Genomic DNA, 27,167 nt, shown 5'->3' with positions numbered 1-27,167 from the left:
TGCACTTTTTCAGCTCACATCTGAAAAGAGAGAATGTGCAAGGTTTGGGGGGATGAAATGCGGAGGGGTGTGGGACTAGGCAGAATGCTCCTTCAGAGAGCCAGTGCAGACTCGATGGGCTGATTGGCCTCCTTCTGTGCAGTGATGGTCCTGTGATGAAATTAACGCAAGGGTAAATATATGGGATATCGGGGAAACATTGATTCATGTTAGGTGAGGCAGGAGTATAAACAAAGATATAAACGTGTAAGTCAACCTGATAATCACATCATTGTCACAAAGCTCAGTCCCTCTGATGGCATCAAGCCTCCTTGCGGTTACATTTCTTTGTTTGTCTAGTTTGAGATTTGTAGGCTGGGGGTTTTTGGAAATTGCTGCTTATGATTTGCAATTATGGTTTGTGGTTTCTAAATCAGTAGCTAAGAATAGGTATAAATTAACGGAACAATCATTTAAGTTTTAGTCCAAGGGACTATAATAAGCACCAAAAGTCCTGCATTAAAAAACCGAACACCCCAGGCATAGACCAATCACCCATCATTTCCTACAATCATATATTCTTACTCTCATACAATTTAAGTAGACAGGGCTTCGGATATAACAACTGAGAGAACAAAACTGCCCTTTCCTCTTTGTGTGAGCGCCACATCTCTATTCAGCTTTCACTTGGTGAGTCCAACCATGTGAAGAGTGCTGCTAAATTGCTACCAATTTAGGGTTGTTCGAGGCAATTTTCCACTGAGGACCAGCTGAGGTGAGTTTCACTTGTGGTTCTTAAAAGGCCTAATGTACACTTAAAGGCAAGGTGTACACTCAGCAATCAATCACACTTCGCCTCGTTGCAATTTACAGATACATTATCTCATCAATGCGGAAGATTCTGACGAGGATCTTGGAGAAAGGTGGCTAAATATTGTCCGATTAGCAATCACCTTGATTAGAGAGGGCGGTTGTTCTCCTTAGACGAGAGAAGGTTAAGGGGAGACTTAATACGGAGGGTTTCAAAGCATGAAGCATTTTGATCAAGTAGGAAGGGAGGCATTGTTTTCACCGACAACCGGCTGGTAACTAAAGGATACAATGGCAGTTTAGGTCTATATTCTCTGGAATTTAGAAGAATGAGGGGAGACCAAATTTAGATAGACAAGATGATAAAAGGTATGGATAAAGTAGACATGGATCTTCCCCTTGTGGGGCATTCTAGAATGAGAGGCTTAGTCTTAGGATAAGAGATAGCAAATTTAAAACAGAGTTGAGGAGGAACTACTCCCAAAGGGTTGTGAATCTGTGGAATTCGCTACTCCAAAGTGCGGTGGATACTGGGACAGTGAGTAAATTTGAGGAGGAGTTAGACAGATTTTTAATTGATAATGGGTTGAAGTGTTATGGGGAGAAGGCAAGAAGATGGGGATAAGGAGCATATTAGCCATGATCGAATGGCAGAGTGGACTCGATGGGCCGAATGGCTAATTCTGTTCCTATATCTTATGAAGTTATCATGGCAATAGAACCAAAAGGGGAGGTTCAAAGCTTGGTCATGATGGTCAGGCCATGGGCAGGCTTGATGGACAACTTGTCTTTATACCCGCCCATTAATTTTGAATGTTTGCAAACTCGCAAGGGAGAAAATGGCGCAAAATGTTATAATCGGTACCTGTAATGTGGAGACCACCTCATCCCCGATCTCTTTGGTGGACACAACGTAACGGAACATACGCTCAGGGTCAATTATGGTGTCTTCCTTCTCCCAGCGGACAATGATGGGCTTCTCTCCGTGTGCAGTGCAGCTGACCTCTTTCTTTTGGCCCTGAGTTGCCAAGGTGGTGTTCGGGTATGACGTGATCATGGCAGGAACTGTCAAAACAAAAGCAGAATGCGGTCAACCTGAGTCTTGGTGAAGGTCTGACTTAGATGTGCAAAGCCCTTGGAGGATGCAAATGCTGGACCAGGATGATTAGAAATTCATCTTTTAAATATCGTGGCAACCAACATTTGCACAGTGCTTTTAATATATAAATAAAACAAGGCACTTCCCAACTGTTGATCAGGGTTCCGACAAGGAAAATTCTTCACCTTGCTCTTTTCCACTATATTAATGACCATGTAATTCCCAACATTTGTAAATCCATGCTGCCTATTGTCACCTTATAACAAATCCATCTGTCTACTCTTCCCACTGCCTCGGCAAAGCAACCAGCATAATCAAGGACCCCACGCACCCCGACCATTCTCTCTTCCACCTTCTTCCATCGGGAAAAAGATACAAAAATCTGAGGTTGCATACCAACTGACTCAAGAACAGCTTCTTCCCTGCTGCCACCAGACTTTTGAATGGACCTACCTCACACTAAGTTAATCTTTCTCTGCACCCTAGCTATGACTGTAACACTACAATTTGAACTCTCTGCTATCCTTCTCTATGAATGGTATGCTTTGTCTGTATAACATGCAAGAAGCAATGATTTTCATTTGTATGTGCACACATAACAATAATAAATCAAATCAAAAAAAGTGCCTCGCTAGCTGTTTCACTCAGACAACACAGATACTTCTGAATACTTGCATTCAGAATGAAGATTTATTGTCACTGGGGATAATGGACACTGTGTCCTACAAATATAGTTTTCCAAGGGAGATTTTCTCCCTATTTTTCTTTTTGATGGGTGATCTCCATTTCAGGGACAAAACATGAGTGATGGATGGACTTCCCACTTCCCCGAACCTGAGGAGTTTGTTACTTAAAACTATGCCACTCTCCACATTTCTTTCCTGGTTTATTTTTGGCAGCTCACTGTCCTTGAGAATTTAATGTAGTAATGTCTAGAGTAAATAAAGAGTGACCTTACAATAAGATGGGTGGCATGGTGGCACAGTGGTTAGCACTGCTGCCTCACAGCAACAGGGACCCAGATTCAATTCCGGCCTAGGGTCACTGTCTGTGTGGACTTTGTGCGTTCTCCCTGTGTCTATGTGTGTTTCCTCCCACAATCCAAAGATGTGCAGGTTAGATTGATTGGCCATGCTAAATTGACCCTCATGTCAGGGGGCTAGCAGGGTACATATGTGGGGTTGTGGGAATAGGGCCTGGGTGAGATTGTGGTCAATGCAGGCTCGATGGGCTCAATGGTCTTCTTCTGCACTGTAAGAATCCTGTGAATATTAGTGATGAATAGAGATACCCAAGAGGGTACAGAGAGGGTGGCACTGCAGTTAGCACTGCTGCCTCACAGTGCCAGGGGCCTAGGTTCAAATCCCAGCTCGCGTCACTGTCTATGGAGTCTGCATGTCTCCCTGTGTCTGCATGGGTTTTCTCTGGGTGCTCCGATTTCCTCTCACAGTCTGAAAGACACACTGGTTATGTGCATTGACCCGAACAGGTGCCGGACTGTGGCGACGAGGGGAATTTCACAGTTACTTCATTGCAATGTTAATATAAGCCTCACTTGTGATTAATAATTAATTAAGTAAATAAATAGAGTGTCTTCGAACTGAAGAAGGTAGACCACTTGTTTTAATTAAATCATGTGACATGGGCGTCACTGGTTGGCCAACGTCTATTGCCCATTCCTTGCTGCCCTTGGAAAAGTGGTGCCTTCTTGAATTGCTCAGTCCATGTGCTATGGGTTGACTCACAATGCTGGTAGGGAGGAAATTCCGGGATGTTGACCCAACGTCTGGAAAGGAATGGTAATATATTTCCAAGTAAGGATGGTGAGTGGCTTGGAGGGAAATTTGCAGGTGGCGATGTTCCTATTGCGGCATTGCAATTGTCTCAGGGTTATGGAAGATAAATTGCAGCCAGGGTTTGTGTTCTTAATGGCCCCTCTGCTGGGAAGGGCAGCAGTGGGCTTGGCTACCTCACATCATGGTTGAATAGCTCGTCGACATTCACTGTCCAGGCTTAAATCTGAGCAATTCAAGAAAGCCACAAGAAATATTTGCATCTGCAAAGCAAACTATCCTGCTTCTCGAGCAATAGTTAAAACATTTCAGCAGCGACAAGTATTTCTGAAGTGCAATTGTTCTGTTCATAACAAGGTCTGACAGCAACAGTGAGAAGAAGTGACAATCCAGTGTGTGATGTTGGGTGGGAAGTGAGCAAGAGGATACTTCTGCCTCTGGTCTCATAGTGTTGTCTACAAACAGTCTGATATTTCATGACCAAGCTTCATATAATGATGAGTAGTCTTGTTCTTTACTTTTTGACCAGGGTGAATAATGGCCAGATAGGAGCAGCAACCTGGCAGATGCAAGGAGAGAATATATTTTGCGTTCCTTTTCTTCCATTCCCCAAATTGGGGGAGAGCAGTGCTGTTCCTGAGAAAGTCTGCTCTGTCACCACAGAAGGATACCAACTCCAAATCTGTCCCCACCTGTGGAGAGCAACTACCACCTTGAGACCTCCTGTGGAGGGTTAGGAATGAAAACTGCAAGTAGCTCCTCTACCTGCCCCCATTATCACTGCCCATCGCCACAGGACTTGGTGTGTCTGATGTTTTCATAGAATCAGTGCAGAAGGAGGCCCATCGAGCCTGCAGTGACAGTAATCCTACCCAGCCCCTACTGGCGTAACCCTGCTCGTCCCCCTGACACTAAGGGGCAATTTAGCATGGCCAATTAACCTAACCTGCACATCTTTGGATTGTGGGAGGAAACTGAAGAATCCAGAGGAAACCCATGCCGACATGGGGAGAACATACAAACGCTACACAGATAGTGACCCAAGGCCAGAATTGAACCTGGGTTACTGGCACTGTGAGGCAGCAGTGTTAACCACCACGCCATCGTGCCACCCTAGCTGATAACTTGCTGAATAACCTGTATGTTGGGTATATTTAAGCGGACGAAGTTTGTACAGAGCTCATTCTCTCACCCATTCTCTCACCCAGGTCTGCTACACTGGTACAACACATGTCACATAGAAAACAGCTGAAAGTTGTCCTTCTCTGAGCAGAGCTGCAGAGCAAGCTGAAGAACCCGTCCAGTCGGTTTCCATTGTTTGTGATCTGCTGTACTGGCAGCTGATGTATTACATTCATAGAATGATAGAATCCTTACAGTGCAGAAGGAGGTCATTTGGCCCATTGAGTTTGCATCAGCCACAATCCCACCCTGGCTCTATTCCCGTAACCCCATATACTTACCCTCTTAATCCCCTGACACTAGGGTCAATTTAGCATGACCAATCGACCTAACCCACACATCTTTGGACTGTGGGAAGAAACTGGAGCACCTGCAGAAAACCCACACAGAGACTGGGAGAACATGCAAAGCCCACACAGACAGTGACCCGAGGCCAGAATTGAACCTGGATCCTTGGTGCTCTGAGGCAGCAGTGCTAACCACTGTGTCCCCGTGCTGCCCAAAGTATAGTTAAGCAATAGTGGGGCTTGCGAAAATCAGACTGCCTTCTCCCAGATAGATTGCCAATTAACACTGATGAGCCTGACCAAGCTGAAGGTGCCTGGTTTAGAGGTCTCTGGCCACAGTTCTAAGCATGAACGATACACAAGCTGGGCAGTGGGAGTTTGATTCAGAGAAGCTATTTGAAACGCTCTATGTGGGACTTTTTACAGATGAAGAGCATCTCAACTCTCTTCACATCCTGGCCCCTTCCAACCCTCTGGAACATTAATCATGTGCCATGTCCTATAGTGCTTTCGATTGGGTAACTGATGAGTGTTCTGAGGTCAGTCCTTCTGTCATGGCGTTGGGTTCTGAGATCGACTGTGGACATACTCTGGGATCTGCTCAACACTAGTTTGCTGGAACTACTTCTAAACAGAGTAGTTCTTAGGCATGATGTCAACCTCTCCCCTGAGAGCCTAACTGGTGTCAGTGGCACATCACCATCCATGCCATGCATTAATGTACCCCATCTGTTAAATATTATAGTGAGCGGGGAGGGAGGTTTAGTATCAGGGATCAGGGGCTATAAAGTTTGGGAACCTGTACCTCTACATGTGTATGATAGAGCAGAAAGATTCTGTTAACTGCAGTGATTCTGTCCATTGTTAGAGCTTTGAACAGCATTGCAGCTCCAGAACCTTACAGCACACAGTTACAGGCTTGACAGCTTGTTAGTTTTCTCTGGTTGTCAGCACCAAGGCAGCGAAGGTTCTTTTGATCTCAGCTTTGTAACACCCTGCTCTTTGCTTGTCTCTTTTCTGGAAATTTCTGCAACTTGCCACAATCTCCCCATCCTAACTTGTCACTTGGAATCGCCAAGCGCTGTATCAGCTCTTCCTCACACGCTGCAGCATCACCAGCACTTTTCCCCTCGGGATTAAATTGCCAGCTCGCGGAGGCTTGTTGGAATCTTACCAGGAACCTGGCATGAGTGCTTAATAATTCCTGACCCAATGAGGTGGGGGAGGGATGGGGGGGTGGGCAGAGGGAGGGTGGGTGGTCATGAGAATAGGTTGATTGCGGGCAAGCCTGGAGCCCTGGATCTCATTCCCACTTTCAATGCTGGAGGAGGGAATCAAAGCAAAGGAAAAATCCAGCAGGTCTGGGATCATCTGCAGAGAGAGAAACAAGAGTTGGGTCGGATATAGAAACACAGAAACTAGAAGCAGAAGTGGGCCGTTTGGCCCCTCGAGCCCGCTCCGCCATTCATTATGATCATGGCTGATCATCAAATTCAGCATCCAGACTCCCCCACTTCCCCCATTCCTCCCATATTCCTTAATAGAAACAGAAAATCCAACTCTTTTTCTGGAGGAGGGAATTTCGGCCCCAGTTACTGGCGATAGGCCTGGGCGGAGGGGGTGTTCTATCATACGTGCTACTTGGGTTTCTAAGTAGAAGTTGTAGAGTATAAAATTAAAAAAGATCATGTTAGAATTTTATAAATCATTAGTTAGGCCTGACACTTTCAGCACCAAACATTCCAAGACAAGGTTTAACGAATCTCCTGAGGAAAGTTTCCTTGACTTTGCTTGACAGTGTCACCATAACGCCTACTCAAGAGTGTATCCATTACTGCATTATTGCGAGGTCTGTGCTTAATTATGAATAGGTTTGTGCACTTCCCAGCCCCAGTCTCAGTTTCCCCTTCCGAAAACAGATAGACTTTCATCTCAACACTCTGGGCTGCGTCTCCAAGGTAAGTGTCCATAGCACCAACAAACGTCATTTAATGGCACCAAATTTGCATATTCAAGTAACCTTGCTGGGCTGCCATGGCAACCGCTGCAAAAATCAATAAATAAATTGCTCCCTCACAGTGTTGTAAAGGAGCAAGCCAACTAAAGTTTGCAAATATGCAATCATACCTCTTTGATCGACACAAGACTGACCAGTCTACACTAATCATGGTGCCCTAGTCCAAATTGCCTGTGTTTGGTTCATATCCCTCTAGTCCTTTCCCATCCGTATACTTATCCAAATGCTTTATAAATGTTGCTATTGATCTGCCTCAACCACTTTCTCTGGCAGCTCATTCTACATACACACTACCCTCTGCATGAAGAAGTTACCCCTCAGGTCCCTTTTAAATCTTTCCCCTCTCACCTAAACCTATGCTCTCTAGTTTTCAATTCTCCATCTTTGGGAAAAAATAACTAAGTGCGTGTTCATCCCTTCAATGATTTTTATACACCTCAATAAGGTTCCCTTCATTGTCCTATGTCCCAAGGAATGAAGTCCTAGCCTGGCCAACCTCTCCCTATAACTCAGGCCAACTAATCTTGGCAATATCTTCTTTACACTCTTTGGGGGGTTGCATGCTTGATAATTTTGCTTAATGCTTTGCAACATTAATACTATAGGTGTTTCAAATATTTCAAAGGAGCTATGTTTCTCCTTTGTTCAGCCTTCCTATGTGAAAATTGTGTATGCAAATCCCCCTTTTCACTCTAAGTACAGTGGTTAGAAAAGGCATGCGAGACAACAGATAAATCTTTAGCATACTCGAGCGTGAAACTTAATGGGTTTTTGTGCTTGTGATGCTTCAAGGTGTCTTTAGACCCCTGCACACAACAAAGCGATGTGTGTAACTGTCCTCCCAGGCGAAATGTCACAGATAATAATTGACACGGTTTTTTATTAAAGCAAGCAACGATGTTATTGGAGTGCTCGCGGGTAAAATTAAGAGATGCACAAATCGCGCACATTTTCGGTTACCTTTTTCACATGGGTGAGAGAGGCACAGAACTGGGGCTCTTAAATGAATAAAGTGGATCAGATTGGGAAGAGACCGATGGTGGGGGGGAAGGGCGGGGGGGAGCTTTCCCATCCTGCCCAACATGGGAATCGTGGCGGGAGGGGGAGTGGACCGTGCAAAGGTCTGTTCACCTCGGATGGGCTTTTCCAGCCTTTTAGCACAGCCGGAAGATCCGGCCCCAAATCTACTAAACAAAGGGAAAAACCCGGAATCTATCATTATTCCTCGTCAACCTTATTTGCACAGATACTAATTTTTCCCAGATCCTTGAGCTGTTGCGAGTATTGTCCAAACCTCTTGCAAAGGTAAAGCTAAATTCACTGCTGATGGTGGGTGTCTGTCCTGCTATTGATAATCGTTAAGACTGCACACACATCATCATGGTATGGATCTCCCTGGACATATTTAAATTAGCTGTGCTTCGTTGAGAATTGAATCAGAGAAGATTTCCCTTTTTTATGCCACGTGTAATGAAACCATAAATCTGTTTGTCATAAACAATGTCTTCGTGCACAGTGCTCAGAGGAAATCTAACTTCCTCCCAACTCTCTGTTACCCATGAAGGAAATATCACATTCGGGTCACATGTGGCAACTTTTCCAAACATTTTGTCACCCAGCCAGTGAAAAGCACACATTTGCCGATTTAAATTGACAAAGAAAAACCCCAAAATGACTGAGGTGCATAAGCCTGCTCTTAATAGCCTCACACCAGGCCATGACTGAATTGGAACCATGGTTCCTTTGTGCAGGCAACGGCCTAAATATAGCAGTTAATATAGCAGCAATGCGAATTCTACTCATTGTTATTTAAGTGCAAATATCTTTGAAATCTGTATGTTTATATGCAAAAATTCAAAGGTTGCTGTCAAAGATGCCCAGATTCACCCAAATGGCATCTTGTTAGCTCACTCACCACTGAGCAGCGTGGAGGTAAGGCAGGAAAGATTAGGGTGGCACGGTGGAGCAGTGGTTAGCACTGCTGCCTCACAGTGCCAAAGACCTGGGTTTGATTCCCAGCTTGGGTTGCTATCTGTGCGCAGTCTGCACATTCTCCCCGTGATGAGTGAATTTCCTCCAGGTGCTCCGGTTTCCTCCCTCAGTCTGAAAGATGCGCTGGTTAGGTGCATTGGCCATGCTAAATTCTCCCTCAGTGTATCCGAGCAGATGCTGGAGTGTGGCGACTAGTGGATTTTCACAGTAACTTCATTGCAGTGTTAACATAAGCCTACTTGTGACACTAATGAATAAACTTTAAAATATGAAAGAATAAAACTAGAGGTGAGAAATTGCAATAGGAATGCAAGTTAACAAAGAATACCAGTATTGTAACACATTCCCAGTTGACTTGGGATGAAGTCAGCAGGAACTTCCAGTCTCGTTGTTGGCAATCCCACCTTGAGGTGGTTCCCCAGCAGCAGACGGTATGGGCCACACAAGACACCAGAGCCGTTGGTGGGACTGGAAGTTCAAACCAGCAGCCCTCTTTGCTGCTGGAAAACTCGCTGTGGTGTGGGAGGGACTGGAGGATGTGGGGGAGGATGTAAAAATCCTGCCCAATATTCTATTCCTTCATCCAAATCATTAATACATGCGGTTAAAAAGCTGATGTCCCAGGACAGACCCCTGGTCAGTTTATTTGCTGTATACCAGCCAACACCTTGCACGAGTTACTTCTAAATTTCGATGAGTTGTCTTCTTGCTAATAGTCTAATTCTTTATCAAATGCTTTCTGCAAGTCCATGTAGGAACAATTCATCTCCACTCCCCTCTCCATCGTGTTAGGGAGCTAACACGTACCCTGGGTCTCTCCTATGATGAAGATTCAACAATAGCTTTCAAAATTGAACGAATACTTGAAAGAGAGAGACAAAGAAAATCCATGGATATGCAGGTGAACTGGATTTCTCTTTGAAAGAGTCCGCGCAGTCTCGAGGGGCCAAATGGCCTACTTCTGTGCAACATGATTCAACCTTGATAAAGGCAGGAGGAAGGGTGTAGCTGTAGGTCTCTCGAGCCTCTGGCTCCATGTGGGGCCATTAACGTAATTATCCATAAAAATCTATTGCCGACTTGGGAGAAGACTGGGACACTTTTAGCTGGTACACTGGTCCCATCTGCAAACCTACGGCCTTTCAAAGACCCCATGATTGTCTGCAGTCTCAGAGTAGGTGCTGGCAGCATACTCTTCAGACACTTGCCACATTTGAGAATTAGGCTTGTCCTGCCCTATTTTCTGGTCTTAGAATTCCTTGTGCCTACTGCAGACATTGATCAAGCTTCTGAGGAAAGCTCTGGAACCCCTGGGGTATTTTCCCACCCTGTCCATCACGGGAATTGTAGCATGTGGATGGAGGTTGGGGGGGGGGTCACCTTGCAAAGACCCATTGACCTTGGGTAGATCTCAGGGCGAGCAGAAAATCCCACCCCATCAAAGGAATGGAAAGTCAATGGTCCCCTTTTTTTTGTATTCTTTCTCCCTGGATCTTTGCTCCTGAGACTTTCTTTTTTGCTCCCCAGGACAAGCATTGTGAAATTTGAGCTCTGTTACCAGACTGGAAGAATTAGATCATGAATGTTCGATGGACAAGCGGCCATGAGAAACTCAACTTTTCCTACATCCTTATGAGGAGTTGGAGTCTCCTACCTTGGCTGAACGAGCTCCTTGAATCTGTTGACGAAAACACTTTGCTAACTTCACTTGCTTGTTTGTGGGGGTCACCTGATTACACAAAGGCCTCATTACTCACTTCCAGCTGTCTATTATTCTTTATATAACCATATGTACTCTTTATTCTATATATAACTCACTTCTGGTCACAAAACTACTCCTTGTATTTGTCAGCTATGAAAACGCTGCTTTTATTGGATTGCCCTCCTGCGAATTGTTTGACAGTGTTATTGTGAAGCGGTCTTCAAATGATGTCACCTCCAGTCTACTTTTATCTGCTGCTGACATTATCCCTATTCCCCTGGAAATTATAGCACATATATAATTAAGCAACGACGTACCATTGTGAATTCCATAACTGATAATTAGAGACAGACCAGCTGAGGAACGAGGTCTAGATTCCGTACGGCGATACACTCTGGGGAGCTAACTCAGTTCAACTGGTCGTCGTCTCATCATGAGGATGTGGAGTTGACCTCCCCCACCCCCACCCTAGGACTAGAACCAGGCAAAAACTCAGATGCAGGATGCAACCTGTGCTGTGTCATTGGAGGTTCCATCTTTGGAGGGACTATGAATGGTGCGGAGTTTTAGCTATCCACTGATGTGTTAAAGTACTATTCGAAAAAGAGAAGAGAGTTCTCCCAGTATCCTTGCTACAATTGCTCCTTCAGTCGACATGGGCAGAAACATTGATTGTTCACCTTGCTGGTAATGTGACCTTTTAGTGTACAAGTCAATTACCAACTTGACCTATGTTACAACAGGTGGAATTCATGCACGAATGTGCAGTAGCTTGAGATGTGTGATTGAAAAAAAACACAAAGTGAAGCATTTTTCGCTGCTGGGCCTGATGTTACCACTACACTACTGGGCCTGACGTTACCACTGCGCCATTGGGTCCGACGTTACCATGGCACCACAGGGCCTGCCATTACCACAACACCGTTGGGCCTGACATTACCACTGCACTACTGGGCCTGAAGTTTACCACTGCGCCATTGGGCTTAACGTTACCATGACACCACTGGGCCTGATGTTACCATGGCACTGCTGGGCCTAGTCTTACCACTATACCACTGGGCCTGATGTTACCACAACACCATTGGGACTGACATTACCACCATACCATTGGGCCTGACGTTAGCATAACACTGCTCGGTCTGGTCTTACCACTACACCACTGGGTCTGACGTTACCACAACACCTGTGGGCCTGACATTGCCACTACACCGCTGGGCTTGATGTTACCATGGCACCGCTGGGCCTGACATTACCACTATACTTTGTCTTTCATATAACAGGAGCAAAGAAATAAATATGCTGCAGATTGGCGGCACTAGCTTGCAACCTTATTTGACCCTTCTTCAAACCTCAAGGAGTTGCTGTCACAGCTGATCTTAGCCGTGCTGTTACCATGGAAACAGGAGATCACACTGAAATGTTTTGGCGGCCAAACATCTTCAGCCCTTAAAAGACCTCTGCTCGAATGGTCAAATGCCTTGGTGAGGAATCAAAGAAGACCAAAGAGGAGCGGTCTCCTTTGTTCACGGCAGATTCCTGCAGCGGCCGGATTGAGAAGATTGCTGCTCAAATTATCTCCAGTGTTTATTAAAGAGGCTGCATGACATCTCGGTGAACGGCGCTTCAGCTAACACTCTCTCCTCACGGCGACTAGCTAACTGGCTGCAAGCAAGAATTTCGAGAGCTCATTCAAGGCATTTCATCATGAACATTGAATTTGATGATCATAGAACATAGAACATTACGGCGCAGTACAGGCCCTTCGGCCCTCGATGTTGTGCCGACCAGTGGAAGCAAACTAATGACCCTCGAACCTAAACTATTCCAATATTATCCATATGCCTATCCAATGACCATTTGAATGCTCTTAAAGTTGGCGAGTCCACAACTGCAGCAGGCAGGGCACTCCATGCCCTTACTACCCTCTGAGTAAAGAACCTACCTCTGACATCTGTCCTATAATTATCACCCCTCAATCTAAAGCTATGTCCCGTTGTACTAGCAATCACCATCCGAGGAAAAAAAGCTCTCACTGTCAACCCTATCTAATCCTCAAAGATCAGACATGATTCACAGAGCAGACTCAAAGGGCTGAATGACCTAGCCAGGTTTCTAGTTTCAATGATTCTATCCCAACTGCAGGAGGTTTGAAGAGGAATTTTGAAATGTAGTGGGTGACTATTAAGGGACATATTGCCAGGATGTCACCAACATTCCATCAAAGGTCTCCGGTTGTCCTCAAACCTGCCATGATGTGTCAGCCAGTGCACCCAGCCCTTCAGTGTAAATGGACATGCAGAGCTCCAGGAGAACTGTTCTCACCAGGGCTGAATCCGACTGTGTCTCTGGTTCCACATCAATACAGTTGACTCTGGTGACCTAGAAAGCCACTCATTTGTTTATGAAGAAGTCCACCACATTCTCAAAGGCAACTATGGATGGGCAATAAAAGCTGAATAAATGAATATTTTTTTAAACAAAATATAATATTTTGAAATGTTTATTAGATCTATAGAACATGAATTCAAGCTCTTTCTCTACCAATCACTCCTGACCATCAACATATGGGCTGCACAGTGGTTCGACCTGGCTTCAATTCCCGGCCTGGGTCACTGTCTGTGTGGAGTTTGTATGTTCTCCCCATGTGTTTCCTCCGGGTGTTCCGGTTTCCTCCCACAATCCAAAGATGAGAGGGTTAGGTTCCTCGGCTGTGCTGTGTTGTCCCTTAGTGCCCCAGGATGTGCATGTTAGAAGGATTAGCAGGGTAAATAGGCGGGCTGGAATTCCCCCATCCTGCCTGCCACTAGAATTTTAGCAGGCGGGTTGCGGACAATATGAAACTCGATTCCAGCTTTTAGACCAGCACAGCCAGAAAATTCGGCCCGTGGTATATCGGGGATAAGTAGGATTGTGGTCGGTGCAGGCTTGATGGGCCAGTTGGCTTCCTTCTGCACTGTAGGGATTATATACTATTCTTTCCTGAACACACGCATCGCCTTTTTGGAGTACGGCTATCCTCAATGCATTTTACTTCCTCAGGAGGGCAATCTTTTCCTGCCTGTAATGCTTGTCAGCGAGCAAGGAGCGAGCAGGAATCCGAGGCTGGACAGACTAGATACAGGGAGGATGTCTTCCCTGGTTGGGGAATCTAGAACCAGGGGAAACAGGGTAGAGAATGGACCACTAAGGACCAAAATGCAGAAAGATTTATTCACTCAAAGAGTAGTGAACCTGTGGAATTCTCTATCACAGAAGGCTGTGGAGGGCAAGTCACTGAATGGATTCCAGAGAGATTTTGTTCTTCGATTTTAAAGGCATCAAGAGGTATGTGGAGAAAGCGGGAATAGGGCTTTGAGATTGAGAATCAGCCATAATCATGTGGAGAGGGCTCAAAGGGCCAAATGGCCTGCTGCTGTTCCTAGTTTCTATGTTTGATATAGCCACCTGCTTAATTCAGTTATAATCTGAAGCAAACATGGGACCATCCTGGTTTCAGCTGTACTCTTGTCAATTCATAGAATTCCTACAGTACAGAAAGAGACCATTTGGCCCATCGAGCCTGTACTGACAATAATCCCAGCCAGGTCCTATCCCTGTAACTGCACATATTTACCCTGCTAATCTCCCTCACACTAAGGCAATTTAACACGGCCAATCCACCTAATCACATCTTTGGACTGTGAGAGGAAACGGAGCACCAGGAGGAAACCCATGCAGACATGGGGAGGTCATGCAAATTCCAATGGGAGTGCCATAAGCATAGACAAGGGTCATGGGTGGAGAGGGGACTAACAATGTTAAAATGGCAGCGTGGGCTCATTGGGCCGAAGGGCCTGTTTCCCGTGCTGTGTTGTTCTTCGTTCCACACAGGCAGTGACCCGAGGCTGGTCTTGAGCCAAGGTCCCTGGCGTTGCAAGGCAGCAGTGCTAAACACAGTGCTACCGCGTCACCCAAATTTATCCTGCTAACCTCCCTCACACTAAGGGGCAATTTAGCATGGCCAATCCACCTAACCCTCACATCTTTGGAGTGTGGAAGGAAACCGTAGCAAACCCACATAGACACGGGGAGAATGTGGAAACTCCACACAGACAGTCAACAGAAGCTGGAATTGAACACGGGTCCCTAGCGTTGTGAGACAGCAGTGCTAACCACAGTGCCACCGAGCTGCCTGTGAGCGACTGAAGCACAATCCATAGCCTTATACATTATATATGGTGTTAATGACCAGCACAGAATGTTAATAATCTCACACATTCCACTGCCTTAACAGGTACAATTACAGAATGTCCAAACTTTAACAGAAGCGACACGGTGCATCAGATTGCTTTTTAATGAGTTGACTATATGCAGGGGGCTTTCTAACCCCTGTGAAGAACAATCCAATTTTCTCTTTCAGCCACCTTTCCCCAAATTTCATTTTGAACACCATTGAGATATTAATGTTAATATGATATCTATATTTCTTCTATCCAGTTGCAAAAAACAAACACCGTTTGATCTGTAACAGATTGGACCAGAGCAAAGACAATCAATCTCTGCGTATTCACACTGTCAAGTCCTGCATTCAGATAGGGGTTATTATCGCTCAGAAGCTCACTGCGCTATTTATAGCTCAGCAAGAATCACTGATCCAGAAAGTAGAAGGCCGCTAGGAACATAATCAGCTAGCTCCCTGCAATCAGCTTGTAAAGAACCCATTTACAAGTGCCGGTGCATTCGCTCCTTCCGTGGAAGTGGGTACATGGGGCCTCGGTGCACTGCTCCTGGAAAGTTGCTTCTCAACAGCACCAGGCCTTATTTATGCTCCCAGTTCTGCACCAATATGGCTGACTCCAGTGGCCAAGGAAAGCTCTCTGTCATTTATGAAGAAGTCAGTCACGTCCCAACCAGAAATCTATTTGGTTGCAAACTCATTGGTTGGGGGTCGGGTGTGTGTGGAGTGGGTGTGAGAAAGGGGTGGGAGGTAAGGCAGAGTTCAATTTTAACCCAATCAGAAATTCTATGGGATTGGGTGGAATGCCCATTTTGTACACTGCCTGATTTTATTCTCAATTGATTTCTGCCTGATGAGTTTGGTTAAAATTACTTCCATAGAACCACAGAACCATAGGAAAGTTGCAGCAAAAAATAATCCGAGGCCATTTGGCCCATCTTGTCCATGCCAGCCTGAGGACACCCACCTTCTTGCACCCAGCCCGTAGCCCTGTAGTTTCCAGCACTTAAGGTGCAGCTCCAACTACCTTTTAAAAAGAGTTCGGGGTCTCTGCCTCCATCACCAACTCAGGCAGTGAATTCTAGATGCAAGAAAGCAGACACTCACCTGATGAAGGAGCAGCGCTCTGAAAGCTTGTGCTACCAAATGAATCAGTTGGACTTTAACCTGATGTTGTGAGACTTCTTACTGTGCCCAGCTCAGTCCAACGCCGGCACCTCCACCTTATCCTAAAATGTGGTGCCCAGAATTGGATGCAATATTCCAGTTGTGGCTAAACTAGTTTTTTTATTCAGATTTATCATAACTTCCTTGTTGTTGTAATCTTCCCCTATTTGCAAAAACAAGGATCCCATATATTTCATTAACAACTTTTTCAAACTGTCTTGCCAACCTCAATAACTTATATCCATCTAGCCACCATCCCCCTCACCCTGCCAGTCCTTCTGCTCTTTCACCCATTTTAGTTATGTACACATACCACCTCCCTCCCCCGCCAGACCCAGTTTACATTTCTACTCTTTGATGTGTTCAAACACAGCTTAATTTATCTTGAGCTCATGTTAATTTTGGATATTCAAGTGTAAGATAGATAGTGTTTACGGTTTGCTTTGTTGGCTCTTAGTAAGAATTCTTTTTGCTTGCAATCATGGAATCTGGCGGCTTTACCCTCTTAGTAAATGCATGAGAATTCAAATTTCATCAACTTTAAACAAAAGGTTACTGGGCCCTACCCAAATCATAACATCTAAACATTGGACTAATATATTAATACCCTCAACGCACTCATGTAAAATCTGATTAGCACCATGTCATCAAACTCGAGTGACTTTGCAAAATAGTCATATAGGTTTTCTGAATGAAAACTGGAATGAAAAGAGGAGCGTACATTCTTGACTTTTCATCCTAAATATTCAATTTATCATTGTCACTGGTCATTCTAATCAGTGAACTTCCTTATACAAAGCATAGTGCGCTGTTATCTGCTCAACAGATGGGGAGTTGGTTAGCTCAGTTGGTTGGATGGCTGGTTTGTGATACAGAGCGATGCCAACAGCCTGGGTTCAATTCCCATCCTGGCTGCAGTTATTCATGAAGGTCCCTGCATTCTCAACATAACTGCTCCCCTGAGGTGTGGAGATCCTCAGGTTAAATCATCACCAATCAACTCCCCCAGCCCCAAAGGCGTGAGCAACCTATGGTCTCCTGGGACTATGGCAGATTTACCTTTCGAAGCAGATACAGCAAGAGAGAGAGAGGATGAAACTTGGAAGCCTCAACACTGTATTCCCACTCACTGGAAAAAATAAGATGATCAAATCTTCAGTAGGTGGATGTGTACATACAACAGAGTGTGACTAAAAGCCAACAGGCAAATTAACTTAACATTAAACAAGCAAATTAAGAGCACTTTGTAGTAACAACCTTTGCCAATCTCTTCAAGTGCCACCTGGCCAGGCTTGCTCATTACTGGAAGAAATACTGGAGCTGTTTTTTTTTTAATTCTGTGCATGCTCTATCTAGATGTCTGTGAGATAAGTAGATTTCTGTTGCTTGTTGTGGTAGCACTCCTGCCTCCTGGTTATCAGTTCAAATCAAAATCCAGAGCTTGACCACAACAGCCTCAATTGACAGCTCACAGCTGAGGGAACACCTCACGGTCAGAGGCTTTGTCTTTTGAATCAGACCCTCTCTGCCTACCTTGGGTGGATATAAACTATCCAATAGCACTATTTTGAAAAAAGTAGTGGATAGCATTGTGGCACAGTGGTTAGCACTGCTGCCTCACAGGGTCAGGGACCCTGGTTCAATTCTTGGTTTGGGTCACTGCCTGTCTGGACTTTGCATATTCTCCCTGTGTCTGTGTGGGTTTCCTCCGGTTTCTTCCCGCAGTCCAAAGATGTGCAGGTTAGTTTGATTGGCCATGCTAAAACTGACCCTAGTATCAGGGGGATTAGGGGGGTAAATATGTGGGGTTACAGGAATAGGGCCTGGGTGGGATTGTGGCCAGTGAGTGCAGACTTGGTGAGCCAAATGGCCTCCTTCTGCACTGTAGGGATTCTGTAAATCAAGAGCTGAGGTTGTTATCCCTGTTGTCCTGGCCAATATTTATCCCTCGATCAACATCACAAGAAAAATAATCACTGGGCCAGGACCTCTGTGGGGTGGCGATCTCTCCTTTTCACTTACCTCAGGCGAAAGTTGCACATTTCTCCTTCTGACTTGGGCCTGCTAAGGAATGTGCAACGTACTGACCCCTGGCACTCTGCAGCGCAGGACAGTAGCAAAAGGAAGTGGAGCCAAGCCCGGTCTTTTTACAGCATTAGCTACTGTTAGCCCAGGTAAGTTTAAAGGTCCCATCCACGTTGAGAAACTAGAGAGACAGGAAGCGTGCAAGATATTATGGGTGAGGGGTTAGGCTGGTTGGGGATGGGGAAAGATGGGGAGGGTGGCAGGATAGATTGGGTGGAGTAGGGTGGACTGGTGTGGGGAGGGTGGTCAGGATGTCAGTCGAGTGTGTGCAGTAGCTGGGAGTGTGGAGGATAGTCAGGGATTAGCCAATGGTTTGGGAGGAGAGCATGGCAGTGGGTTGGTAGTCAAGGGGTGGGATGTGAGGTGACGAGTTGGATAACCCCGGGTACAAACCCCCATCCCCACACCCTGGGGAATGGAAGCTCTGGCCCATGTTCTGCTCTTTATCACATTGACAGTAGTTCAGTAGACATTAACATGAACAGTAGTTCTGCAGTGGAACACATTATGAATTAAGAAATACTGAGCAGTGGTAAGGTAATAATCATGGGTGATTTTAACATGCATTTGATTAGGATGATCAAATTGGCAATGATAGCCTTGAGGGAGAGTTCATTGAATGCATCAGAGATGGTTTTTGGAACAATATGTTGTGGAACCAACCATGGAGCAGGCTATTCTGGATTTGGTATTATGGAATGGAGTAGAGCTAATGAATGATTTCATCGTTAAGGATCCTCTAGGGAAGAGTGATCATAACATGCTAGAATTTCAAATACAGTTTAAATTGTTATTGTTATATCAGGTTCCTGCCCAATTTCTTGCCTCTCGCAATCTTACCAGTATCTAATATTCGGAGCCTTCAGCCTCTCACTCATTTTCGGCAAGAAGTTGAATAATTTGTTTAAATATATTTAAATTGCCTAATGCATGTGATTAGCAAGCCTGAGAGGCAATCGTCTTTGTGGCCTTGCTAGGGAAGGTTCTCTCCGGTGAGGAAAATGCCTGCTCCCTGTGAACGGGAAACAGGCACTTTGGCCTTGCCGGTAGATCCAGAGCTCATTGAGACTCCTGGGGAGGTCGAGGGCAAAAGTGTGGGTACCCCTTGGGCAGTGCCAGCCTGGCAACTAGGCCACTGCCCACTGGGCACCTTGGCATTGCCCAACAGGCAGTGCCAGGGGATAGGACCTGAATGGGGTGGGGACTTAGCTGTTGCAATTGCGCATGCGCTGCCACAAAGGTCTGCTCCTCTGCTGCTAGAGAAAGCTGGCTGATGAGTTAAGCCTCTCCCATTGCTTCTCATGGCTGGAAACAATCTAACCCATTTTCCCATAGTCTAAATCCGTAAGATTTGGAGTAAATAAAACGGATCTAAAAATCTCCCGTGTTCATGCCAGCTGGACACTTAGGATTTTTCTCGTAAAATCGCCCCCACTGTTTGCACTCTGCATTCACTGGGTGTCTCTTAACACTAAAGGACTCTGCAAAACTTAAAAATAAAGTGAACCGTCGACATGGTAAACGCAGTGTGTCTTCCGCCTTTTTGCATTGATGGTACCCTCGCATTCCAACCTGGGCACCAGAATCTCCTTGTTCTTGGGCTTTGCTTTCACACAGCACTGATTTTTGTTCTGCTATTAAGATATTTTATTATCTTGCCCTTATGCCGCGATCGGCACCTTCTTCAGTCTGTAACACAGCCATTAGCACTTCCTTTGTCTCTTGCCCTAAAAATCTTTTTCTAATCTCCCCTAGCTTCCACCTATCCCAGACCTTCTACATTGCTTCACCCACTACCCCCTGTCCTTAAGCACTATAAAATCCATCACGTTTCTCCCTCTTTTCTTTTGAAACATTAACTCTGCTGTTCACTCCACAGCTGCTGCCAGACCTGCAAAGAATTTTTTCCAGCATTTTCTATTTATATTTACTCCAACATCTCTCTTCTGATCTGATTTCGCAATAGAGCCAGTCCTTGCTGGTGGTCTGAAAGCTGTGCGTAGAAGTTGTGCATAGGGGTGGCACAGTAGTTAGCATTGCTGGCTCGCAGCGCCAGGGTCCCGAGTTCAATTCCAGCCTCAGGTGACTGTCTGCGTGGAGTTTGCACATTCTCCCTGTTTCTGCATGGGTTTCCTCCAGTTGCTCTGTTTCCTCCCACAATTCAAAGATGTGCAGGTTAGGCTGATTGGCCATACTAAATTCTCCCTCAGTGTCGGGAGATTAGCAGGATAAATGCATGGGGTTGCGGGCGTAGGGGTTGGGTAGGATTGCTGTTGGTGCAGGCTTGATGGACCGAATGGCCTCTTTCTGTACTGTAGGGATTCTATGATTACAAAATACCAATAGTTCCCATGACGGGAAAAGACAAATTTTAGGCAGAAATATCTCCAAGTGGAGTGGGGGAGGAAGGGACAATTCTTGTTGACTTTCTTTTGGCTGAACCTAGATGGCTGTGGGTGTAGAGGGAGCATGCTGTGCACCAAATAAACTACCCCTTTCATTTACCCTTAACAGAATGAGGCCGGAAAATCCCCACTATTATTTTAGACACAAAGAAACCTAATCATTTCTCCTTTAACCTTGGCTCTCACACAGCTGTTTCACCACTGATAAATTGATTAATCTTTCGAGTAATTACTCATGGTCCTCCCTTAAGAAGATGGTCGATAACTGTGCGTTCAAAAAAAAATTACATTAGTAAATATGTTTATTAATGAATTAACTAATTTGAAACCTATTAAGCACAATGCTCTGACAAAGCACTCCCCAGATTCATTGAAATTCATTTGATGAAGGAAGATCCTTCATCATGGCTGAAACATAAATGACTAATTTTAATATCACCTTGCGATAGCGGTGCCAAATATCAATTAAAAACCAGAGATCACTTTATAAGGAAACGTTGATTTAAATCTATGTGATGCTGAGCTTCCATCTTCCCCATTGTGCCTGCACTGTTGGTGGATGGATGAGATTACTTCTCATTTGACCCTTATTGTTTTTATTGTGGTGTTTTTTTTGACTGCCCTCCCTTGATTTTCTGTTGCTGATGTCTCCCAATATTAAAATCTTCTCTGTCTATCCCTCTGTCTCTGATCCTAAGCATGTTTTCCCTTCATATATCTAATACAGCCATTTGTCCGCCCACCCTGGCATCTGTTGCCATGGCTATAGCCAGTCACCAGCAGAAACTTGTCCCTTTGCAGGAAAGTAAAGGAGAAACCTGTCATTTCTACAGTACTACCCAGAGCCTCAGGGTATCTCAAAGCACACTGCAGTCAATTCATCATTTTAGGAGTATAGTCGCTGTTGGAATGCAGCAAATACAGCAGCCAATTTGTGCGTAGTAAGTTCCCACAAACAGGAATGAGATAATCACCGGATAATCTGCTTTACTGATGCTGGCTCAGGAATATTGGCCAGGATACTCTAGGGAGAACATGCCCGTGTTGTGTTTTCTGCCCTATACACGCATGCACACACACATGCGCACACACTCTCACACACAAAGAGCATTTGTAATTCATAAATCCCTAGAATGCTGAAGGAGCCCCATTCGGTCCATAACATCTGCACCGACTCTTCGAAAGAGCATCTTACCCAGCCCACTCCCGCTGCCCTATCCCAACAGGGCAGCACATTGGCACAGTGGTTAGCACTGCTGCCCCGCAGCTCCAGGGATTCAAGTTTGATTCCCAGTTTGGGTCACTGTCTCCTTGTGCCTGGGTGGGTTTCCTCCAGGTACTCCGATTTCCTCCCACAGTCTGAAAGATGTGCTGGTTAGGTGCATTGGCCATGCTAAATTCTCCCTCAGTGTATCCAAATAGGTGCCAGAGTTTGGTGACTAGGGAATTTTCACAGTAACTTCATTGCAGTGTTAATGTAAGCCTACTTGTGACACTAATAAATTAACTTTATTTACGCCACTAATCCTTCTAATTCATGCATTTTGGGACTCTAAGGGGCAATTTAGCATGGCCAACCCACCTAAGCTGCACGTCTTTAGACTGTGGAAGGAAACCCACGCAGACACGGGGAGAACATGCAAACTCCACACAGACAGTGACCCGAGGCCAGAACTGAACCTGGGTCCTTGGTGCTGTGAAGCAGCAGTGCTAACCACTGTGCCACCCTATATAGTGGTGAGGAGGAATAACATCAAGAAGGTTTTGTGATGCACTGTGATTGATTTTATAATTGTATGCTTTGTACACACTTCACACCATTACTGATACAACTTAAATGTTGAATCTATTTGCATTTGATGTTTTGCCTCCATTCTAACCCAGTATCTCGAGGTTAGAAACTTGAGCACACGTATAAACTCGTTAAAGTAATTCCAGGACTGGTCATACTAAACACTGTGTGAAAAATGATCAATATTTGTAATGGTTTTCTAAGTAGTGTAGCAGAGGAACTGCGTAGCAATGAGATATAGACAGATCAGGCAGCCTATGCTATCCATACAACAACTTATTTTTCTAGAGTCCGTTTAACATCAAACACCCCAAGGCATTTCTGATCAGCATTATAAAACAAAACGTGACAGTGAGCAACATGACATAGGAACTTCCTGGCAGGAGGCCATTCAGCCCATCAAGCCTGCTCCACTATTAAATGCAGAGAAAGGTAGAAACTAGAAGCAGGACGAGGCCATTTGTTCCTTTGAGTCTGCTTTCCCATTCATGGCTGATCATCAAATTCAATATCCTAATCCCACTTCTCCCCAATATCTCTTGACCCCTTTAGCCACTGGAGCTATATCTAATCTCTTCTTAAAATCACACAATGTTTTGGCCTCAGCTACTTCTTAGAATCATAGAACTCTACAGTGCAGAAAAAGACCCTTCGGCCCATCGAGTCTGCACTGACCACAATCCCACCCAGGCTCTACCCCCATATCCCTCTATATTATACCCACTAACCTCTCTAACCAACACATCCCTGGACACTAAGGGGCAATCAACCTAACCTGCACATCTTTGGGCTGTGAGAGGAAACCAGAGTACCCAGTGGAAACCCACGCAGACATGAGGAGAATGTGCAAACTCCACACAGACAGTGACCCAAGCCAGGAATCGAACCCAGGACCCTGGAGCTGTGAAGCAGTAGTGCTAACCACTGTGCTACTGTGCTACCCTACCGTCCCACTTCTTGTGGGAATGAATTCCACAGATTCACCACCCCTCTGGGTGAAGAAATTTCTCCTCGTCTCAGGAATGAAAGGTTTACCCCTAATCCTCAAACTATGACCCCTAGTTCTGGACTCACTCACCATTGGGAACATTCTTTCTGAATCTACCCTGTCTAGTTCTAAAATACAGTCATGGCTGATCATCCACTTCAAAACCTTTTTCCCACACTCTCGCCATATTATGTCATTGGCATTTAGAAATCTATCAATCTCAACTCTAAACATACTCAGTGACTGAGTTTCCACAGCTGCCTGCGATTGCAAATGCAAAAATTCACAACCATCTGGTGACACAGTGGCTGGCACTGCTACCTCACAGTGCCAGGGACATGGGTTCCATTCCAGCCGCGGGTCACTGTGGAGTCTGCACATTCTCATTTGATGCTCACGTGTCAGCATGGGTCTCCTCCGGGGGCTCCAGTTTCCTTCCATGGTCCAAAGACATGCTGGTTAGGTGGATTAGCCATGGCAAATGAGTTTTGTACAGCCACAAGTTTACCACGGGTAGAATGGGTAAGACCAGAAAGGAGTTGCAGGAAAGGATGTTCGGAATGGTGGGGCAAACTTTAGCACTGCCGCTTCGCAGTGCCAAGATGCCAGGTTCAAATTGGCTTTGGATGACTGTCTTGTGTGGAGTTCACACGTTCTCCCCATGTCTGCATGGGTTTCCTAGGGGTGCTCCAGTTTCTTCCCACAATCCACAGGTGTGTTGGTTAGCTGGATTAACCATGGTAAGTGTGTGGATGGGGGAAAGGGCCTGGGTGAGATGCTCTGTCAGAGAGTCAGTGCAGTACTCAATGGGCCGAATGGTCTCCTTTTGCATGTAGGGTTTCTATGATTCTATGAGTGTGATGCTGTAATCAAGGACAGCGGTAATGAAGGCTGGATCACAGTTCTCAGCAGTAGATAAGCTGAGGCAGAAGCAAAGTTAGCAATGTTATTGAGATAGAAATAAGTGGTCTTGGTGATGGTGTTGTGAAACTCATCCTAGTTGTGAACAGGCTGGTTTCGCCTCAGGCAGCTGCCAGTGAGAGGAATGAAGTCAGTAGCTGGTGGATGGAGCTTGGAGTGGGACTAAAAATAATAGCTTTAGTTTTCCCAATATTAAATTGCAGGAAATTGCTGATCATCTAGTGCTGGAGCTGGAGAAACAAACTGATAACTTAGTAACAGGGGTTGAGAGAGATGGTGTGGAGGTAAGGCTGGGTGTTGTCAGTGTACATATGAAAACAAAGGCTTGATTTCAGATGATGTAACCCTGGGCAGCGCGTAGATGAGAAATGGGAGATGGGCCAAGAATGGGGCAGCCATATAAAAACCCAGCTGGTTCACCAAATGGGGCTGCATGGTGGCACAGTGCACAGTTAGCACTGCTGCCCCACAGTGCCAGGGGCCCTCGCATGACTGACTGTGTGGAGTTTGCACATTCTTCCCGTGTCTGCCTGGGTTTCCTCCAGATGTTCCGGTTTCCTCCCACAATCCAAAGATGTGCGGGTTAGGTTGATTGGCCATGCTAAATTAACCAGGGGGACTAGCAGGGTAAATATGTGGGGTTATGGGAATAGGACCTGGGTGGGTTTGTGGTCTGTGCAGACTCGATGGGCTGAATGGCCTCTTCTTGCACTGAAGGGTTTCTGTGTTTCTAAGAATAAATCCTTGGGTTCCGAGAGAATCTCTGGCTATTATTATATCGATAAGAATGGAACCAGGCAAGAGTATTCCTGCCCAGTGGACAATAGTGGAATAAGGATAAGGAGGGAAAGTTTGCCTTTGTCACATGCATGTAGTTGCCGGAATTTTCCGGCCATTCCCGCCAGTGGGGTTCTCCAGTGCATCCCCACTCACGCGTTTCCCACTGGCGTGAGGTGATGACAATGGAAATTCCCACTGACAGCGGTGGGACCGGAGAATCCCACCACTAGCACACAATGCACCACCTCTCGCCAGCAGGACACACATGACTGGGAGGTCGGAGAATCTCACCCAGTGTATCATCTGTGGCATGTGATTAGTTAGTGGAGAGAAAGTTAGTCTCCTCCATTACTTTTTTTTTCTATTCATTCATGAGATGTGAGTGTTGCTGGTTAGAGACCAGCATTTATTGCCCATCCCTAATTGCCCTATAGAAGGTGGCGGTGAGCCATCTTCTTGAATCACTGCATTCGTCCCACAGAGTTGTTAGCACAAAATGGGTTCTTAATGAACCAGCAATTTGCTTCACGCCATGGGAAAGGAAATCAGGTGCGATGTCAAATGAGTTTAGTATTCGCTGTCAGCCATTTTAACGCGACTGCTATCGACTCATTTCACCTTGTGACAGAAGTCACAACAGTCCCTTCACTGGAAATTAAAGTTTATTTATTAGTCACAAGTAGGCTTACATTCACACTGCAATGAAGTCATTGTGAAAATCCCCCAGTCGCCACGCTCCAGTGCCTGGGTCTGGGTTATTGAAGGACAATTTAGCATGGCCAATCCACCTAACCTGCACATCTTTGGATCATGGGAGGAAACTGGACCACCTGGAGGAAACCCACACAGACACGGGGCGAATGTGCAAACTCTGCACAGACAGTGACCCAAGCTGGGAAGCGAACCTGGGTCCCTGGCGCTGTGAGGCAGCTATGCCAACCACTGTGCCACTGTGCCGCCCATTATTAGTGAACCAGATGGGTTTTGGTATGGTTGCCATTGCTGAGACTCGTTTTATATCCCAGAATTACTAATTGAATTTCAGTTCCATCAGCTGCCGTGAGGGGATTTGGACCCAAATGCCTAGAACGTTCGCTTGGGCTGCTGGATGACTGGCCCAGTGGCATTACCATCCACTGTCCCTCCAGCTGAGGGAAGGCCAGATTAACTCCTGAGTTGTTGGGTTCAGTGTTACAGCTGGTCTAGATTTTCACTTCAGCACCCTTGCAAATATGGTTAGAAAACTTGTCAAGCTGCTGAAAGAAAAGCAATAATGAACAAGAGTAATAGCAATTGGCTTTAAGTCGAACGTGATGGTGATTTTATCAGAAAAACATTCTGGCTGAACTATTTATCTTCAATTCAGGTGGATAACAGACACATAACATCTGAAATGCTTAATGGATTTTCTAAGCAGTCATTAGTGTCATAATGATCCCTTTTCTCCCCACTGTGTGAAAGAGAAATAAAAAGCAAAAAAAAACAAGCTAAATTTGATTAGGGAGGAGGCATAGAAAGCAAATAAAATCTGCTAATTAGTTTGTGCGCTAATGGGAAGAGACACAATTATGTGAGCCAGCTCCTCTCTCCACTAATTATGCACAGAGCTGCAGAAAAATCAAACTTGCATTAACTAATTATAGGCCCTTGGCTGACACTAAATTTATGATGGCTGAACCCTGATAAACATGTAACTGGTTTGCCAAGGAACTGTGTCTTTGGATTGGTGTAGCCACGTGATACCGAGACGCAGGCACTATGCACCTCAGTCAAGGCATTCAGTCACACTGCCGCTGAATGTGTACTGGAACAATTCATTATCCAACATTCTGTCCTCTGCACAAGCATTGTTACTGTGCAAAAGATGACTGGCAGGTGCTGAACTGACAATATTTACTGTTGCTGAGCAAAGGAAATGCAAATAATTGAAAACAGTTTATGCTCAGTGCAGG

General features: G+C 45.4%; 1 protein-coding gene across 1 annotated transcript in view; it reads right to left on the bottom strand.

Moving 5' to 3' along the window:
- The window catches only part of LOC145353075 (cell adhesion molecule DSCAM), a 556,699-nt gene that overhangs the window by 137,964 nt on the left and 391,568 nt on the right, over nucleotides 1-27,167 (bottom strand). Inside the window, exon 12 of the mRNA XM_080203419.1 lies at nucleotides 1,655-1,854. Within this exon, the coding sequence (XP_080059545.1) occupies nucleotides 1,655-1,854 (200 nt within the window). The remainder of the gene's footprint in view (nucleotides 1-1,654; nucleotides 1,855-27,167) is intronic.

This window comes from Carcharhinus amblyrhynchos, chromosome 15, assembly GCF_965287045.1.
Source record: "Carcharhinus amblyrhynchos chromosome 15, sCarAmb.v2.hapA, whole genome shotgun sequence".
NCBI classification, from domain to species: Eukaryota; Metazoa; Chordata; class Chondrichthyes; order Carcharhiniformes; family Carcharhinidae; genus Carcharhinus; species Carcharhinus amblyrhynchos.
Note: the sequence above shows the minus strand (reverse complement) of the source record. Positions and strands in the feature narration are given on the sequence as shown.